The sequence below is a fragment of the Physeter macrocephalus genome, chromosome 11, assembly GCF_002837175.3.
Source record: "Physeter macrocephalus isolate SW-GA chromosome 11, ASM283717v5, whole genome shotgun sequence".
NCBI lineage: Eukaryota > Metazoa > Chordata > Mammalia > Artiodactyla > Physeteridae > Physeter > Physeter macrocephalus.
The window spans coordinates 82,263,098-82,282,745 of record NC_041224.1 but is presented as its reverse complement, the minus strand read 5'-3'; the positions used below and the strand labels follow the sequence as shown (position 1 = coordinate 82,282,745).

At 59.4% G+C, this 19,648-nt stretch overlaps 1 protein-coding gene across 2 annotated transcripts in view; it reads right to left on the bottom strand.

The window, feature by feature from the left end:
- Window positions 1-16: 16 nt before the first annotated feature.
- The window catches only part of RGMA (repulsive guidance molecule BMP co-receptor a), a 45,089-nt gene continuing 25,457 nt past the window's right edge, over window positions 17-19,648 (bottom strand). For both annotated transcript variants that reach the window (XM_024114933.2, XM_028495961.2), the window contains exons 3-4: window positions 9,900-10,417; window positions 17-2,160 (exon numbers count right to left, since the gene is read on the bottom strand). In XM_024114933.2, the coding sequence (XP_023970701.1) occupies window positions 1,444-2,160; window positions 9,900-10,417 (1,235 nt within the window). In that variant the 3' untranslated portion in view covers window positions 17-1,443. The remainder of the gene's footprint in view (window positions 2,161-9,899; window positions 10,418-19,648) is intronic.

Genomic DNA, 19,648 nt, shown 5'->3' with positions numbered 1-19,648 from the left:
CTCCCACCCACCTGCCTGCCTAGCCCACGGCTTGGCAGAGAGAGGGAACCTCTCGGAGGGGGAGGCAGGGACCAGTCCGCAGCCTCCCGGGCCAGTGTATGAGAGGTCCCTGGGCAACAGCAGAGGGGCGGCTGGGGACAGTGGGGCCTGCGGGGCTTCTGGGAGGATCGCCCTCTGGAGCACGGCCGCACGTTTAGGAGTGGAGCCCAGCTCGGTGCTGGTCTCCGGGGTTCTCTGAAACAGCAGCAGAGGTGGGACTGGTTCGGGGCTCCTCGGATGGGCAGCTTGGCTGACGTGAGGTGGGAAAGTCTCCTGGCTGTGTGGCCACGGGGCTTAAGAGGAAGGCCTAGAAGGAGGAGATCCTGCCAGGGATGCTAAGGGCTGAGACACCTTCCAGGCCCTGCGCCTCTCCCCAGAATGCAGACCTGGGTGGACAGGGCAGGGAGCAGGGCTCTGGGGGGCAGGGGAGAGAAAGCAGAGGATCAGGGCAGGCCAGCTGGCCCCATCCGCTGAGTCTCCAGCCCGCACCCTGTGGCCTCAGCTCCCCTGCTCACTGCCTCTTGCCACCTGCTGGGGAGGAAGGAACAGAAATCAAGGGGGTAGTTCTCTGTTTAGACATTTAGAAGCAAAGACTCGATTTCCAAAGAACAGCGGGGACCAGGGGACAGGAGAATGAGCAGTGGGGGAAGGCGCCAGAGCAGGCATTGCTCAGAGCACGTGCCGACGACATGTGTCATCCCCCACCCGCGGGGCCTGGTAACTGGGGCCTGAGCCTGTGCCCAGCCAGGGCGCACACGGTGGTCTCTCCTTGGCTCGCAGGGAGGCCACAGGCGGGAAGGCACAACTTTTTGGCCAAAGGGTTACATTAGTTTTCTAAAGATACCAAGCAGCACCCCGGGGGTGTCCTAAAGCCCAAGAGGAAAGGATGCCCTGCCCAGGGGTCCAGCCTCGAAGCTGCCTCCGCGCTCCCCCCGCCCCCGGCCTTGTGTGTGCGAGTGTGTACGAGTGTGTGTGCGTGGGGTGGGCGCAGGTGGCCCGGAATGCGCGTGCAGCGGTCGGCCGGGCCTGTTTCAGTGCATTGCAGGGGTGAGGGCAGGTCGACTCTGCCCACGCCCAGTGTCTCTGTTGGGGTGAGGGCTTAGGCCTGAGGGGCTCTGATTTGCACATTCACACGGCGGGGCGGGCGGAGAGGGGCAGCTCTCCCTCTGCACAGCTCTATGTCACAAACGTCACAGCACCGGTCACCACAACCTTGTCCCGGGCCCCGGGGGAGGGGAGGGGACGTCCCACGCCCCCAGCCCTTGCCAGCAGGCAGCCCAAGGCAGCTCGGAGGTACGCGGCCGCCTGGGCTCCTGAGCCCTGCAGGGACTGCGGGGCCACCGGGAGGCCACCACCGGCCCTCGTGCAGCCGCCGACCAGTTTGGGGACGCCTCGCTCTCGGCCCTAGGCGGTCTCCAGCAGTACAGGGAACAGGGGCGAGAGTAGAAGGCTGCCAAGGAGGGGCCAGGGGGCCGGGGGCGGCCCTGCGGCAGCCGCCCGGCCCGGGGGCTCCCGAGTCCTCTCGTACAGGTGCAGCTTGTCCTTGTTGGAGTGGAGCATCTTGACGTCCTCCAGGGCGTAGTAGGCGGCCAGCGTGAAGTTCACGTCCCCTGTGGTGAGCAGGTCGAAGACGCAGGCCTGGTAGTAGAGGTCCTCCACGGGCAGCTTCTCCTTGCACTTGGCCACGGCCGTCTCGTACGGGAAGGTGTCGGGGGCTGAGGGGGCGGGGCTGGCGGCTGGCAGCCTGCGGGCGCCGGGGCCCTCGGCGCCGGCTCGGAAGGCCTGGAAGTCGATCTGCTGGTTGAGGGGGCAGCCCCTCAGGCAGAGGTAGAGGCCCTGGCTGTCCCGGTCTTCCACGGCGTTGACTACCTCCTCGGGCATGCGGACCGCGAAAGTCAGGTAGCCGCCCACCTGGCGGACCACGATGGTGGTGCCGATGTACTTGGCCTGGATCTCCACGTGCTGGCCCGACACCTTCTCGGTGATCTTCAGGCTGTTGGCCCCGTGCTTGTCGCCGCCGTTCTTGGAGCCGTCCGCGAAGGCGGCAGGGAGCTCGTCCATCTCGGCCTGGTACACCTTCTGGTCCACGCACTCCTGGAAGTTCTTGAAGATGATGGTGAGCTGCGGGGCAAGGGGGCAAAGAGAGGGGGTGAGGCAGTGCCGGTAACTGCGGAGGGGACAAGGCCCAGCCCCGTACTTACAATGCTCTGGACCGAGCGGAGGGATGGCAAGAACCCCCAGAATGTCCCAGACCGCCCCTTCCCCACTGTGGTCACTGTGCAGTGCCACCTGCCCTATTACGCATTTAATATTTTTTCTTTAAAGCAATTTGCATTTTTTGCTTAAAAATTTTTTTGACTTAGAAAGGGAACTTTATACTCCTCTCCTAAATAGAAAACCAGCTCGTTTACTATATACAGAGAGGAACCATAAAAAGAAAAGCATGGCTAATTAAAAATGAAAGGTCGTTATCCACTGTAATAGGCTGAAGAATGGCCTCCAAGGTATCAGGCGCTAATCCCTGGAACCTGTAAATGTTACCTTATAGGACAAATGGGATCTTGCACCAGTTGGGATTAGGTTAAGGATACTGAGGTGGAGAAATTATCCTGCTGGGCCCTAAATGTAATCACATGTGTCCTCATAAGACGGAGGCAGAGAGACACCTGACGGCAGAAGAGGAGGCGGGGTTTCCACAGAGGCAGAGACCAGAGGGATGTGGCCACAAGTTGAAGGATGCTGGCCACCAGCAGAGGCCTGGAAGAAGCAACGAACAGACTCTCCCCTGAAGCCTCCAGAAGGATTGGTCCTGCTGACACCTTGATGCTAGCCCCTTAAGACTCATTTCAGACTTTTCGCCTTCAGAGGTATGAGAATAAATTTGTTTGTTTGCATCACTTAGTTTGTGGTACTTGTTACAGCGGCAATAGGAAACGAATATGGACCACAACCAAAGGACCATAAGCCACAGGCTGAACATAACAGCAGGTAGAAGAGACTGATGTGCAAAGAAAGAACGAGCAGGCAAAATCCATGCAGGCAGGCAGGCAGGCAGAGGTCAGCAGAGGCCACCGCAGCAGGGCTGCCCTGAGGGGTCTCCCAGCCAGGCCTTGGCAGTAGCAGGAGGAAGAGGGAGGGGAGGGAGGTGCCGGTCAGCAAAAGGGAGACGGGGGCTCCAGGTTAACGGGCAGCCCTGGCCAGGGGAGCAGCGAGGGGCATTTCTGCTGGAGCCTGCAGCCGGGCTGAGGGGCTGCGCCGAGCTACTGGAGAAGCAGAGGGCTAGGCGGCTCCATCACTAACCGTCCTCCTGAGAGCCACAGACACAGGCACACTCGCTGCATTTATTACTTCTGGGCCTGTGCGGCGCTGCAGGGAAGGTGACACGACCTTGGATTTATAGACGAGAAAATTTGGGTTCAGAAAGTAAAGTGACTTGCTCAAGGTCACACAGCCAGCAAGAGGCAGAGCTGGGATTAGGCTCTTGGTTTCCAGTCCCTGGGCATTTTTGGCCAAAAAGTCACTAGGGTGGGAGGCCTGGGAGAAGGACAAGAGACCAACAGTCCGGGGAGTGACGTGTTTCCCCTGTCACCCTGGGTGAGACGTCTGGCTGTTCTTTCCTCCGTAACCCTAACCAGGAAGATGGGGTGGAGACATGAGTGAAGCTGGGAAAATCGCCCCCTCCCCGTTCCTGCTGGACTCTCAGCCTGAAGCCAGGGAGGGAGGCGGGGCGATGGGGGCAAGATGGTGCCCAGGCCTCTTGGGACCTCCCGCTAAAAGCACCCCGCCCCCGGCCCGGCCCCAACCTCTTCACGGCCCCCAGCCACCATTCCCAGGCCCTGTCCCCTCATCCCCGCCACCAAGCCTGGAGAAGAAGGGCCTCGCCAGCTGGGGTACCACTCCTCCTCAGAATGTCTGCAGGCCGAAGGGGCTCTAGCAAAGGGTGGGGGGCTGCTGACGACATGTATGGTCGGCCGTGGCTGAATTCTCTGCCTGGGCACCCCTGGGGGACGTGGCAGTTGAGGGGCATGAAGATGGCCGGGCAGCTCTCGGGGTTGAGGGCAATGCGGCAAAAGCACTAGGGGAATTTCTGGCCGAACGGTGGGTGTATGACAAAGGCGAGGCCCCAGACTTGCTAGAAACCAAAGAGGAAACCCAAAGCAGCTCTGATGGGGAAGGGAAGGCGGGGAGAGCTGCCACGGGACCTCAGCTCAGGCAGGAGGGTCAGGGAGAGGCCGGCCAAGACAGGCGGATGGGGAGGTGCCGGTGGGGCACAGGCCAGGGAGTGTGTCTGGCTGCAGTTCCGGGGTGGCTGGGGACACAGCCAGGAGGGGGAAGCCGGCAGGGAGTGGCCTTGGCTGGGGACCCCAGGAGCAGGTGCTGAGACGCCTGAAGACTGGAGAGGGGCAGCCTAGGGGATGCAGAAAGTTCTAGGCTGAGCAAACCCACAAAGTAGCAAGAGCTGGGCTGGAGGTGTCGCCGGCTCTGTTTCACGGCTGCTCTGTGTGTCCCCTCACGCCAGTGTAAAGCTCAGGGGTGACCAGGCAGGGAGTGTACGAGGGGCCCTCAGAGGGAACGCAGAGAAGACCCCAGCCCTTCTCACCCCGTTCCTGAGAGATGTAAGGATGAGAGGAAGTCCGAGTGGGGCAGGCCACAGTATGACTTTTGGGAACTCCAGGGCACCTGGGCCTTGCTGGGTCCCTTCCCCCATCAGAAACATTAAAAACTACATTTGTGGCTGAGATTGGGATTGATATATACACGCTACGATATATAAAACAGATGACTAAAAAGGACCCACTGTATAGCACAGGGAACTCAATACTCTGTAATGACCTATACGGAAAAAGAATCTAAAAAAGAGTGGATATATGTATAACTGACTCACTCTGCCGTACACCTGAACCTAACACAACACTGTAAATCAACTATACGCCAGCAAAAATTCTTTTAAAAAAAAGACGCTACATTTTGGGACTGCATTGGTGTACAGACTAATATAGTCTAGGTTGGATCAGGTTGGTTTTTTCCTTCTGACTTTAAAAGGAAGGAAACCCTTCTCGTGGCCCTAGAAGTCTTGGGGCCAAGGCACCGCGCCTGTGGGGCCTGACGGGTGGGCAGGGGGCACTCTGTGCGGTCTTCATGGGACACAAGGAGGGGCTGGTGCTCTGAGGTCGAGAGCCAGAGGCCCAGCCAGAGGCCACAGCGGGCTACAGCGGGAGGCCCGCGTGCACAGCTCCCTGAGCCCGGGGCTCTGCTTCCCCATCTCCTCCCTGGAGGTCACAGGCTGGTCCCGGGACGTGGCTCTTCTGCTTCGCTGTGGGATGTCCAAGGTGGCTGCAGCCCCTCCGTCCTGCCCCTAGCCCCACGCATCATCAAACCCCATGAAACCGCCGCTCCTCCACTGCCCAGACCTGTGAACGTGGCGACTTCACAGGGATCCACCTCCTGCTGCTTCCTCCCTCCATCCTAGGCTCCTGCCCTGATGAGGAGGCCGCCCGCCTGCCCGCCCGCCCGCCTGCCTGTGGGGGGCCGGGAGGTGGGCCAGCCGGGGTGGTCCTGCCATGGGGGGAGGGGCATGCAATGAGGGGCTCTGGTGTCCCTGCCTGGTGTGCAGGGCCACACAGACACTGGGGGCGGGGGAGTAGGGGGGTGGCTTTCCCAGTGCCATCAGCCTCCCTGGAACAGGAAAGGCTGGTTTCGCTCTAACTGCCATCTCTTGCGGAGACAGTCTCCTGGAAGGCTGACAGGCTGCTTGACTCTTCCTGGCACCGGTGCCAGGGACTCAACCACAAGGAACAGCATGAAGGGGGCCTGTCGAAAGCTGGGCGGCTCACTGCCCACACAGCCGCAGGCGTGGCTGTCGCTGCCGCGTCTGCTGCCCCCCCCCCCACCTTCCCCAAGGGGCTCGTGCCCTCTCCACCGCTGGGCACAGGGCAGCACCCGAGTGTCATCAGAACTATTCATGGAGTGCCAACTGTGTGCCAGGCCTGGGGCTGGGGGCTGTGTCCACACGAGGGGAGGAAACAGCCCAAGACCCCTGTCCTCAGTGTACTCACACTGTGGGGGTGGAAGGTGATGTCACAGACTAAGCGGATGAAGGATGCCGTGTGATGGAATGGAAGTGCAACGGGAAACCTGCAAGGGGGCCTCTGTGGGGGGAGGCGCTGAGACCCGAGTTCCTCTCCTCCCTGAGGCTCAAAACGGGGTGCCAGGGCTTCCCTGGTGGCGCAGTGGTTGAGAGCCCGCCTGCCGATGCAGGGGACACGGGTTCGTGCCCCGGTCCAGGAGGATCCCACATGCCGCGGAGCGGCTAGGCCCGTGAGCCATGGCCGCTGGGCCTGCGCGTCCGGAGCCTGTGCTCCACAACGGGAGAGGCCACAGCAGTGAGAGTCCCGCGTACCGCAAACCACATCCCCCCAAATACGGAGTGCCACCAGCACAGCCAGAAAGAGGAAGACAGAGCAAGGGGCGCCACGGGAACAGGAAGTTGAAATGTCAGCTTGGGCTGGAAAACACTAGATCTTGACCCTCCACAAGAACAGAGGGCTAGGCAGGGTTGGACAGTGAGAGTTCCGTGCTCCTGGGCAAGGCGCCACGGCTGAGGGGAGTGGGAAATCACAAAAGCCCAGGTTCCACCACCTCGGGGATAAAAGCTCACCCTCTGCTTGGCTCTGCTGCTGCCCCCTCCTGTCCTGTCCCTCGGGGGCAAGCTCAGGGCAAGGGCAGGCAGGAGGCCTTCCCCAGTGCCCTGTGTAGAGCCAGTCCCCCGCCCCAAGACCCTCAGCATCCTGCTGCCCCAGCACCCATCACCAGCATCCCGCAGCTGATCTTTGTGCTCCACTATTAGCCTGGGAGCTGCTGAGACAGAGGCGTCGCCGAGCACAGAGGCTGGCACAGAAGAGCCGTTTGGTCAATGTTTTCTGAGTCAGCGAAGGAACACACACACCTGAGTAATGGAGGCCCAAGAGAACAGGCAGAGGCATGCCGAGGGCACTGGGGAACCAGCCACCGATGTCTCTCACCCGGGTACCATGAGACCCCAGTCGGCCCTGAGGCCTGAAACTGGCTTGGCCACAGACATGGAGCCTGTCACTGCCCGGCCTCCAGCAGAGCCTTGTACTGCCTCCTGGCTGATGGGGAGATAAGAGAAGGCTGCTAAAACTCTTCACCTGCTGGGAGGATCAAGGTGTCCCTAGGTCACCGCGCGGAGATGGGCTGGCTTGATCAAGGGGCTCTGCTGCAGAGCCCCAGACCCTTCTGGAAGCTTCATGCTGGGACAGGAAGGGAGGAGCTCCCAGGCCTGCTTGGGCAGTTCTGCTGGCCACTGTGCCTAGCAGTGAGCCTGAAACAGAGTGAGCATTTGAAAAATGTGGGCTAAGTGAATGAATGGAATACAAGAACAAATGAATGAATGAATGAATGAATAAGCCATTTGGTTCGTGGACGGCCTCGCTGAGCTCAGGGTCCCACTGTGTGCCAATAGAGAGCCGGGGGTGGTATCCAGGGGTTCTAAGCCCAGGCACCTCACCCCGGCCTGCAGGACCCACTAGTATGTGACCCAAAGGCTCTTTCTCTAGCTTTCACCCCCAGTCAAAGGGGCCAGCAAGCCCCCCTTGCTGGTCACTAACCACAGTTCCTCCCAGGTCTGTTATCACATCTGATGCTTACACCACGCTGGTCAGGAGGGGCAGGCCTCCTGAGGTCCACAGCCCTCTCACACCCTCAGACCTCCCGTGCGCCCCCTGCCAGCTTGGGACAGGGAGGCGGGGCCCCCTTCCACAGTGTGTTTGCTGCCGGATTTAGAAGCCGCAGCCTCAGGCTCCAGGCATTCATTTATCTTGGCTCTAGGGAGGGAGGTGGGTAGGTGAAGGCGGCTGCAGCCGGCACCTTGATTCAGGCCCCCCTTAGTCTGTGGAGGGCTGAGAGCGGGGAGGGGGAGGAGGGAGCCCTGGCCGCAATTTGCTGCCCACTAGGCTTCATGGCCTGGTGCCAAAGGCCTGTAAGAGCATCCATGGGGCTAAGGCCTGCTTGTTTCCTACCCAGCAGCTGGTCCCAGGAAGAGACCCCTGTGGGCGTGCAAGGGCCACCGAAGCAGAGGAAGGTGGCAGGAATTTTCCCGGCTGCCAGGTCACCTCAGTGTCCTCCTCTGGAGCATGGAGGGACGAGAAGGAACAGAAACGCCCTTGTGGGCCAGCCTGGCACTGCCCCACACACTGCCTCGCGACGTGCTCTTCCTGGGAAAACAGACCCGCTGCCAAACCGGAAACCCCAGGGGCTCTGGTGGCCCAGGCCCCGGGGAGGTAGAGGTGTCCCCATGGCCTGGACTCTGATCATCCACCAGCCTCCTGGACCTGAGGCCACGTTCTCCGGCTGAGTCTGAAGGTGAGGTCATGGGAGACCCTCCTGGAAAAATGGGAGGGAGGAACTGGAGTGGACAGGAATGTCCCATTGCCTGGGCCACAGGCCACATCATGGCTGCCTCTGGCTGCGGCTCTGTGAGCAGGACTTGAGTCCTACCACCCAGACACTGAAGCCTCCTTGGGTCAGAAGACGACTGGCTCTCGGTGGCCTCTGGGGCTCCAGATGGGAACCTCCTCTCTCGGCAGTGAGAACACGCTGGGCTCTGGAGTCCCCTGGCTTCGGTGAAATCCTAGCTTGGTTCCCAGCCGAATGCACTTTGGGTGGGGAGGCCACTTTCCCTCTTAAGAGTCTCAGGTTCTGGATGCGTTAAATGGAGCTGCCCTGGACAGACGGGCTGCATGGGTGGCCCTGGGGGTGCTCAGTGGGTTGATGCCCTGTCCTCACTTGTTCCACCTTCCCTGTGCCCAGACACCACGGCCCTCTCTGCTCTGAGGCTGCAGCCTTACTGTGTTGGTGTGGGACAGAGACAAAGGGCAGGCTGGTACCCTGCAGCCCCAACCGGCCCCAGCAGCATCCAGCAGCCGTGGCCTCCAATCAGCGTCCTCAATGCCCTCCATGCTCCAGAATCACTGGGGGCTTTAAAAAAAGAACACATCTGACCCCCACCCAGAGATGTGGTGGCAGAGCGGCCTGCGGGGGGCCAGAACCACTATCTTCTCAAATCCGCTCGGTTTGTAAATGTGCAGCCACAAGGAGAACCCCTGGGCAGGACCGTCACCTCCAGGAGGCTGTTGGGTCCACTTGTCTGGGGCGGGGTTGGACTCCCACTGGACAGTAAGCTCTGTGATGATAACGACAGAAACATACCTGCATAGCGGCTCCTCTTTATTGGGATTTGACACCGGAGCTCTACGAAAATATAGTTTGGGGCAAGAGAAGATTATCCCAGGAGTTTGAAACTGAATGCTCTGGGAGTGTTTTTAAACTTTCTGGACTATTAACCCTAGTAAGGAATCCATCTTATTTACAGCTAGACCCAACGTGCACGCACATGAACAAACGCACACAACAGAAACTAAGTTTCCTAAACGTTCACTCTTGCACTTGGAAAGCATTCACAAACTGCCTTAATATAGGCTAGGTTCGGCTATCCTATTCTACCCTGCACCCCCCAACCCAGACCCACCCCCAAACTACGCCTGTGTGCTAGCTTCTGACGCCAGAATGCTGATTTCAAAGACCCCGAGTGGATGGTGTATGGCAGCAGTTTGAGAAGCACCGCACTCTGGGCAAAGGGCAGAGGTGGCTCCAGGGTAGTTCACCTGATGACAGAGAACGTCCAGAACATTCCTTACTAAATAATTTGCTCAGTTACCGACGAGAGGAACATGACGGGTCAGGGGTCGTCTGGGTCGGGGGGGAGGAAAGTCCGGGCCCTCCTGACGGCAGGACCTGGTGCCGTGACCCGCCTCACCACCCCCGGCCCCCCTCCCCCGTACCTTGCTGGTGGCGGTGGCGGCTGAGCCGGGCAGCACCGGTGTGTTGGTGACCTGCACGTTTAGGTAATTATTGTCGATGAGCGGCCAGGCGCCCTGCACCTTGCAGGTCTGGAAACGGTCTGTGAAAGTCCGGAGGTGCGGGTCCCCGAAGAGGCCGCAGTGCGTGTAGTTGGGGGCGGCCGCGCGATTGTGGAAGCTCTTCTCGTAGTGGCAGATCTCGGGGCTGTCCGAGCGCTCCTGGCTGTCCCCTGGCGGCGGCGGCAGCGTGCGCAGGTGCGGCTGCGACGTGGGGCCATCCTTGGAGCAGTTGTGCTGGCTCATGAGGTCCTCGATGCCATGGACGGCAGAGTGGTAGGCCAGGTCCCCCCGGCAGGTGCGGGCCGTGCGCCGCGTGCACAGGGCGTAGGTGCGCAGCGCCGCGCAGAACTCGGGGGCGTCGTCCGGGGCCGGCGCGTGGCTACCCGCTGTGGCGCTCCAGAACTCAGAGTTGCACTTGAGGATCTTGCACGAGGAGGTGGCTGCGGATACAGGAAGGGAGGCGCTGTCACGTTGGGAGTGGTGAGCCCAGGCCTCCTCCAACCCCCTGGGCCAGGGCTGCGGGGCACGTGCAAGGGACAAAGGACGCCTCATCTCAGACGTTGCGCGGAACCTGCCTTTCCCACTTTCCCGATTCTTCTGTGCAGCCGTAATGACCCTGAGTGGCTAGGCCTGCGGACCTGCAGGCTGAAAGGCCTGGCGGAGGACTGCCGGCGCCCCCCCCGCCCCCCGCAGCCCCCCACCACAAGCTCTCCACCCACCCTTGGGCCTTTGGCGTCTGTTGACACTTTCACAACTACCGCCAAGAATTCTGGCACAGCAACAGAAATCTGGCAGGGAATTAAGCCCCACTATTCAGTATGTGTTCTGATCTCTGCCACTGTGTGACCTTGTACAAATCACTTAACTTCTCTGTGCCTCATTTTACTTATCTAGAAAATGGGGTAATATGGTATCCACCCTATGAGGTTGCTGAAAGTGTTAAAGGACTTATTCCGGCACCGGGCACAGAGCAGAAGCTCAATGAATGTTGGCTAGTGTGATCATTATATTAGCCCTGGTCACAGAGGGCCTGGTTCTGTCACTTCGTCTGTAGATGAAGGGCAGCTTCCCTCTTGGTCTCCGTAGCTCCATCCCCCATTATCCTGCTCAGGAGAGCAAGCTGGGAGGCAACTGAGTGGTAACCTTGGATCTGCTCTAACTCATGCTTTTTTTTTAAGGTCACTTACAAGCGCTGAGACCTTAGTGACAATTAGCTACAGATACTTATCATGCCTGAAAACTGTGACTTCAACACACCTGCATCTTGTACCTAGACACATGGAATCTGCCCTTTCCCGGCCTCCTGGATTCCTCTGCACGGCCCGTAGTGACCAGAAGTGGCAGCAGGAGGGACGTTTCTACACAGGCTTCCAGGTGCAAAGGGGCCAGCAGACCAGCTGCGAGGTGCAGCCTTTGGTGTCTCAGCCCAATCAACAGAGGGGAAGGAGGCACTTGCTCCAGCCACTCCTGGCTGGGCCACTAATCTGGCTCTTAACCTTGGAAAAGTCAGTTTACGTCTCTGTTACTAGCTTTTTACCTATAAAACCAAGTTGTGCCTAAAATCAGGGACAGAAGTATATGAGGGCAGGCTAGCAAAAGAACCATCCAGGCGGCTGCCCTGTGTGGCCCTGGTCTGTGCTGCCAGGTCCTGTACCTGGACGCCTGGGCCACCTAGCTCATGGAGCTCTCCCACCTCTGCAGGTGCGGGTGCCGATCTCCTGGAGCTGATGTGACTTGCCCCAAGTCACACATCTGGTAAACATGGTGCTTGTCCTAAAATTCAGGCTTTTTCCCTAACTTGACCTGTATTTGTCACACCTCTGGTAAACAAGGTCATTTCAGGAGGTATCTGGCTGAGCATTTTTCTTTTCACTTGAGAAGTCACATATTTAAATATGTATTAGGAAAAATAAAACAGATTTGATAGAAGAGCTATAGATTTCCCATTTGAAGTTGAAGAAGCATGCTGACCTGAAGCAGATCTGGTAAATGATAGGTGGTGACTGCTGTGAAGAGGTGCCCATCCGGGGAGACCCCCCTGTGTGGTTGCCCTCCCACAGAGCCATGTTCCTGGCCCAGGTCTCCTTTGAAAGGCAGCTAGAAGATTCTCTGGCCCCGCCATCTTCATGATTTCCCAACCTGTAGAAGATGCCCAAGGGCCCAACATCCCTGTGGGCTGCAAATGCTACTGTGGCCTGAGTGGGAGACGGTAAAGGGGGCCTCAAGGTGGGGGTGTGTGTGTGGAAAGGATGCCGTGGAGAACAAGCAGTGTGGAGGAACACAGGTCAGGGGAACTGGCCGCTGCAGCTGCCAACCCTCCCCCTCTGGTCTGCGGCCTCCCCGTAATGCCCACTCCAGTAGCCTCGGTGAGGTACAGGTGAGCTGACCTGCCATTCTGCTTTCTCAGAATTCTGGATAGGCATCTCAGAGGAAACCACCCCAAAGGGACTCAGGCCTTGTGCTGAGTGGCAGCTACCTTGGCTTTGCCCACTACCCACTGGCCCACCAGCCCTGGGTCCCCCTCTGGCCCTCACCATGCCCAAAGGACAGAAAAGACAGTGCCCGTCCCTTTGCAGCCAGACCACCGCAGCACACGCAGGGCTGTGCTGGCCTCAGCTCTCCACCAGAGCCAAGCTGGGGAGGCAGAGACTGAAGTCCCAGCTAATTGACTCTGACTCTGTTCCAGGCTCAGTGGCCTGGACCCTGCAGGCCTCACCTCACTCGGGGCCCCGGGCAGCCTCATGGGTGGGCACTACAGCATCCCCGCCTCAGGCTCAGCGAGGCTGACTTTCTTGCCTGAGGTTCCACTGCAAGGAGGAAGCAGGATGTGAATCCAGCCCCTCAGACCTGACAGCCCAGGCCCTTGGCAGTGCCAAGACCTCGGACAACCTTGGCGCATTCGTGATTCCCTCCACCGGCCGCTGGGTGGTTCAAGGGCACACTCCGCCACAGGTGGGCTTCAGCCTCTCCCTGAGGACCCCTCCTGCGACGCTGAGAGACCGCCACCCGCCAGGAGGCCCATGGTCCACACGCTCCGCGGCGTTGCCTCCACAGACTAGTTTCCAGGGCCCGTTTCTCAGGGTGCAGCCGGGGGTGGGCAGGGGCTCAAAGGCTGGTGTCGGGATGCTGCCCAGGGCAGGGCCAGCCTGCACACAGACAGCGTGGGACGCGTTGGGGGCGTCCCACTCCCGAACCCGTCATGCGTGGCTCTATTCCCCTCAAACGGGCGACGGGGGGGTCTGCTGTCTGCACAGCCTTGACACCTGGGCTCAGAGCAGTGTCTCAGCTACAGAGCTCTCTGGTGTGCCTGGAATGCATGACCGAAATCCCACTCCGGTGCCCCCAGAGGGAGTCCCTGAAGTGCTCTGGGGTCATCGAGTGGACCTGTTCAGAGCCGCGCTCCTCGAATGTGCCCACCAACCACCGGGCTCTGCCTCCACCGGGCCCAGTGGGCCTGAGGTCTGCATCGCTGTCAGGTGCTCTGGGGGTCATTTTCTCTTCAACAGCCAGTCACAGAGGGGCCAAGTTGCCCGCCCCCCAACGCCCCCCCGCAGGTCTGGAATGTGTGAACGGGGCAGCTTCTCGGGGGTGGGGGGCGGGGGGCTGCAGGCAGAGTGGTCAGTGAGGAGACCGGCCTCCCGAGGAGCAAGCCCAGCTGCGACCCAGCTGCCTACACTGAGCGGCCCGGGGCACTCAGGCTGTCAGCGCTCGGAGACGAGGCCTTTCATCTCTCCGTTCACCGTGGCTCCGCCCCTTGCTCCCCTCCCCCTCCTGAGCCACAGGTAGCAACCGGCCACCCCCAGAGGGCGCATGGCAGCTCCGCCCACCACCCACCACCCGCGGGCGGCGACGGGGGGTGCTCTCCCTGCCCTTGCACCCAGGGCCTCCCTCCGGCCTCAGTAGAGGGGCTGAGCTTGAAGTCCTGCCAATCCCATTTCTCAACCCTCTGGAGAACATTCTCGATGCGACCGCCCAGGGCTGGGCCAAAAGTGGGGAAGTCTGAAGGCGACGCTGGCCGCGTTGGATGCTGGGCAGAGTGTGCGCCGGAGGGAGGGTGTCTGGTCCAAAGTCCCACTCTGTCCCCTACGAGTAGTTGTGGGAATTTGACTTGACCTCAGTTTCCTTATCTGTGAAGTGGAGGTAACACCCATCTCAGAGGCTGCTGAGGAATGAGATGTCCTTGGCGTGCCTCGGACCCAGTGGGCACCCAACAAATAAGGTCCCAGACCGAGGTGTCAGAGGGGGACAGATACAACCCCCCTGTGAGGTCAGAGGTTAAAAGTCACCAGGCAGGGGATGGAAGGGCATTGGATGGGAGCCGGCCCCTCTCTCTGCCTCCTCCCTAGTGAATCCCAGGGACTGCTCTCAGCCCTGCACCCTCCTCCTCAGGTTAGGGCCCTTCTGCCTTGACTCAGATCAGCTGGGTCTGGGCAGCTCTTCCTGCCCACTGCTCACTCACACCCAAAGGCCCAGCCCCGCAGCCCACCTGGATCAGTCCAGGACCCCATGATGCCTGAGGCCACATTTCCCCGACGTCCTGGGTTTTCCCAGCTGTCCCGAACCCTCGGGCCTTGCACATCTTCCTAAGGATCTAAGAGGAACCCCAGGCACTCCCATCATAAGGGAGAAGCTACGGATCACGGTGGGGGAATGGTGTACAAGAGGCCACTGAGAGTAATGAGAGCTGGGGCCAGAACTGGGGGAGAGCTCTCCCAGGCCCATCTGCCATCATTTCCTGGGGGCCTCAGGGAAGGGTGCTGGGGATGCCAGGGCTGGACAGTCCCCACGGGTGGCGAGCCGAGGAGTCCTGACCCCCATGGAGTCATCCTGCCGCCCGGTGTTCCACTCCAGTAAATCATAGGCTGAAGGCTCCCCAACCCAGGTCAGGGACCTGAATGTAACCTGGCCCAGCATCAAAAGGAAAAGCTCTGGACTGCGGCGTCACCTGCCAAAGAGACCCCAGAGGGGCTGATTTTTATGTGCCGTATCTTAAAAAAAAAAAAAGAAAGCCCTGAATTCCAGGCAGTAAACCTTGGGCTTTTCTGATGTGAGTGTTCAAGGAAGAAGGAAGGAGAGGAAAGTCTGAGAGTTTGAAACATCTTACTGCAACTCGTATGAGTGGGAAGAGGGAGCGAGCTTTTCTGAGCGCGGCTTCCTTGGTGCTTTCAGTGCGACAGAAGGCGGCCGGTTGCCCTGTTCCTGCCTGGCTCCTGCAGACGGCCACCTCGCCACAGTGCCACGGCAGCCCATGTGCGCACAGCCAGGTGATTAAAGTTCTCCTGAGCTCCTATTTCCATCTCAGACGCTGTGTCTTCGGGCAGGGGGGGCTCTCAAGGGGCCCCTTCTGACCCCTGGTACCTGGAGCTCCACCTCAGACACCCAGGAAAATGCAAAGACCCTTGAACAGACTTTATGCTCCTTGGAAGCCTATTACGCATGTTTTGATTTGACTCAAGCCTCTTGAGATGTAGAACTTTTGGGATTAGCTACTAGGGAACAAACGGAGGAGAATCCAGAGGCCGCAAAGACAGTGGCCGCCAGACTCACCACCAGGAAACCCGATTCCCTCCGGCACCCCATGATGCAGGACACTTGGCTCAAAAGGTGGGGTGCAGGCCGGGACCCTGGGCAACCACCGGACCCACTCGCTCCCAACTTGTGCAGTTAGGGCCAGGGCTCCCACTTCTCTGTGCAATTGACTTTGTTAAGATCACTTTATCTAATGATCACTTGGCGACCAAACTCCATGTTGGCTTCCCAAGGCGCACCATGGAATTTTAGAACCTGGGGCCTGAGGGATGCCACAGGTCACCAGTTTGTACCTCCAGCCAGCCCCCATGGCAGGAAATCTGCCTGCAGCAAACCTGCCTGGTGGGCATCCTCCGGCTTCCACTGCCATTGGGACTCTGCTGGGCAGGGCTGGCCCCTCCTGCCCTGGACAGCTCCAGCTGTGGACCCACATCTGCCCCCCAGGGAGATCCGTGGGGCTTTGGACCTTCTCTAGAGCCACAGAGAAAAGGCTCAAATGTAACCCTGCAAATACTGGAGATGGCCCCTTGGCTTTCCTGTGTCACCTTCTTTGGTCTCACCCTCTGGCCACTCCTCTCTGTGGGCCTCACTGAACTGTCAACCATCGGCGTCCCAGCTAGGGTGCCACCTCCTATCTGCAAATCCCCTGAGAATCCTCTGACTCCCACACTCTACGCTCAAAGCATCTGTGTTCCGGCACCCCACATTTGTAACCTTTCACTTCTGCAGGCGGTGGGCTCCAGACTGCCTTCCTCATGGTCTGAGATGCAGCAGAGAGAAATCTTACAGCCACACACGGCTTGCCTGACTTAATTCTCTTCCTTTAAATAGCAACCCAGCTCCTCTCGGAGCAGAAAGACGGGGGAGGGGGTGGGCCGCGGCAGCCAGGAGCTGGAAGCTGCAGCTGTACCAACCCAGGCAGGATGAAAATATTTATGCACCAGCGTGGCATTAGCTGCTTTCAGAGACCTCCTTTGAACTGTTAATCAAGCCCAATCTTTCAGAATAATAGCCTGATTATTACCGCCTTGTTTGCATAACAAAGAAGCCCAATAAAACTTATTTTGCTGAGCGCCACAGGGGTGTGAAGGCTCGGCCCTGAGAAAGGAGTCTTAGGAATGCAGGAGCCGCTCCTCAGCCTGAACCCAGGAATAAAGACAATGCAATTTGCCACCAAGAAAAGCCCAATAGACCAATAAATTACCCTCTTGCAAAGGGATTAGATCAGGTTTCAGTTGCCGTGTAGGAGGGGTGGGGTGAGCCGGGAAAGAGAAAAACCTGCCTCTTCTTAAAGGAGTATAAGGCTCGTTTGAAGGCAAGCCCCACAGTCATCGTTGGTTTTGCCCGACTCTGTGCGTTTGCAGGGTAACTGCCTGGATTCATGGACTTGCTGAAGGTTCTGGACCCCACTGGGTGCCAGGCACGGTGCTTCCTGCCATTCCTGGAACAAGCCCCAGTTGGCTTCTGGGCTCAAGTGGAGTCAGCTACACAGACCACCGGGATGCAGGGAAGAAGACACGGTTCCTTTGAACCCAGACTTAAGGATGGAGGCGTAGAGGGTATCAGGGAAGCAGCCCTTCCACCAGGTCCGGAGAGTAATGGGATTTGACAGGTGATGCAGGGCAGAGGTCCAGGAGCCCAAGTGGCTCCAGAACTGCTGGGACTGGCCGGAGGCGAAATGCATGCCGGATGGTCGAGAGTGTGGCCAGGAGTTTGGGGCCAGACACGAAAGCCCCAGGTGAAAGCCGGCGATGAAGCAAATGTCGTTCAGCTTCAAACTGCTTTGCTCTGCTCTGTGTGGGGCTGGGATGCAGCAAACCCCATTTCCCCGTTCACCCGGCTCCCTGTTGTATTCCACCACCAGGGGGCGCTAGACGAGGCCCAGCCAGTTTAACCTCAGCACCACCACCCAGCCCTGGCCCTTCTTCCCCTCCAGCTGCCGGTGGTGCTGCTCCGGAGTAGCCAGGCCACAGCCCGGCAGCGGCCCTCCTCAGAGCCCTGGGCCCCCAAGGTCCTCTTCCCTTTGTCCCTCTAGCCTCAGGAGTGGAAGTCACTTCCTGCAGCTCTGTGTGTGCCTCCGTGGTCCCTTGTGGCCTCTTCCGTCCTCCCACGCCCATCTAGACACAATCCCCTATATTAGTTCCCTCTGTGGCAACACCCCCATGCGGTTTGTTTTCCTGACTGGACCCCGATACGCCAGCCTAAGGATTTCAGACCAGATCCTGCCGACCGTGGGGAGCCCGCTGGACCATCTTCAGTAAGTACGTGGCATGATGAGAGCACTATTTTAGGAAGTGGCAGGACATTAAGAGGCGATGGCTTTAATTAGGATAGAAGCAGGCACAGCAGAGGGAGAGCAGCTTCAAAGAGAATTCACTGCACAGCCTCCGTGAAAGGAGCAGCACAGAGGCCTGAGACGCCGGCCCCCCCACCCCCCGTTCCCGTCCCCTGTCCTCACTGCCCACCGGTCCCCGGCAGCGCCGATGCGGGGGCTCGCCTCTTAGCAACGAGTTGGGATGTGGGTCCCAAAAGAGGTGGGACACGTGCTTGCGCCCAGTGGGAGACCCAGGCTGGACACCAGCAGCAGAAGCAGCAGACCAGTCTCCACCCTCTCCTGTCCCTTAGCACCGAAGCTGGGAGGGGACGGTGGATGGATCTAGCGCCAGAATTTGGCAAGCTCTTATCCGGGCAGTGTTCTGGAGTCTCTTTGCTTGACAGATGCCTGTGGCTGCCAGGTTTTTGTCGCTCCATCCAGGTGTCTGGCGTCAGATACCGAGAGGAACACACCCAGGTGAGGGACTGGATTTTTCACCAGGTGCAGCAGACCCTACCTTACTTAACCCACAAGCAGCCAGAATCGATCAGCTTTCCTCAAAGGCATTCCTCCCAGTTCAGCCTAAGAATGTTCCAAGGAACCCACCTAGCCCGTGACTGCAAAGTGTCTCTCGCCCCTTGAGAGCACTGGAAGTTTTCTCAGGGGCTTCCTCCAGGGACCTGGCTACCCGAGAAGAAAGCCCGGGGCAGGAGGAAGCTTCTCAGAGAATCTGCATTGGCTTAGGGAGTGGAGGAGGGGAGATGGGGGAGCAGTGGTTAACTCACAGCTAAGTGTAGGCACAGGGGGCCGAGTGCCACTCACCAAGCTGAGGCAGGAGGTGCTGCCCCCTCGTCACACCCAGCCAGGCTGCTCTGTCCCAGCCTCCACACGTGCCAAGTCGCTGCAAGAAACCACGCCGAGTGCCAAGGAAAAGGGCACGCCCACTGGGGCCACACGGAGCCAGATCAACAGCCAAGAGAACGTTAAAAAGCACATGAGGGCTTCCCTGGTGGCGCAGTGGTTGAGAGTCCGCCTGCCGATGCAGGGGACGCGGGTTCGTGCCCCGGTCCGGGAGGATCCCACATGCCGCGGAGCAGCTGGGCCCGTGAGCCATGGCTGCTGAGCCTGCGCGTCCGGAGCCTGTGCTCCGCAACGGGAGAGGCCACAGCAGTGACAGGCCCGTGTACCGAGAAAAAAAAAAAAAAAAGCACATGTGCTCACCCTCGGTCCCAAGGTCACAAGCAGCCCTGTCAGTCAGGCAGCTGAGGGCTCCTCTGGGTTAGAGGGGCCCATGGTGGGCAGGGGCCGGGCACAGGATTCCATGCCAAGACCACCCTGCCTTAGGGCAGAGAACTAAGCGACTGGGTTCCACGAGGAGGGTATGGGCCAAGACATCACTTTTCAGGTATGCATGAAGCTTGGAGGCGAGCAGTTGGGCTTCCTACTTTGAGGCATAACCCCTTTTCCTGAGTCTAGGACTGGCTCTAGAAGTGGTAACTTTCCATTCTGGTTCTGCCTCTAGTAACCCTGGGCTCATCTGCTTGGCTGCTCCGGGTCAAAATTCATTTGAAGTGGCTTTTCTCCCCCACTTCCATCTGCAGACAGGCCTTCCTCCACCTTCCTCGTGCACTGGGAGGGCGCACACGCCTGGCTGGTGCACACACGAGTGTCAGCCCATGTTCATGGGACATTCCTTAGCATGGGGAGCAGTAATGGGCTCCTTTCTGCAGGGACTTGGGCGCAGAGGGATCACTTTAAGAGGCGTCTCGGGGGGCTTCCCTGGTGGCGCAGTGGTTGAGAGTCCGCCTGCCGATGCAGGGGACACGGG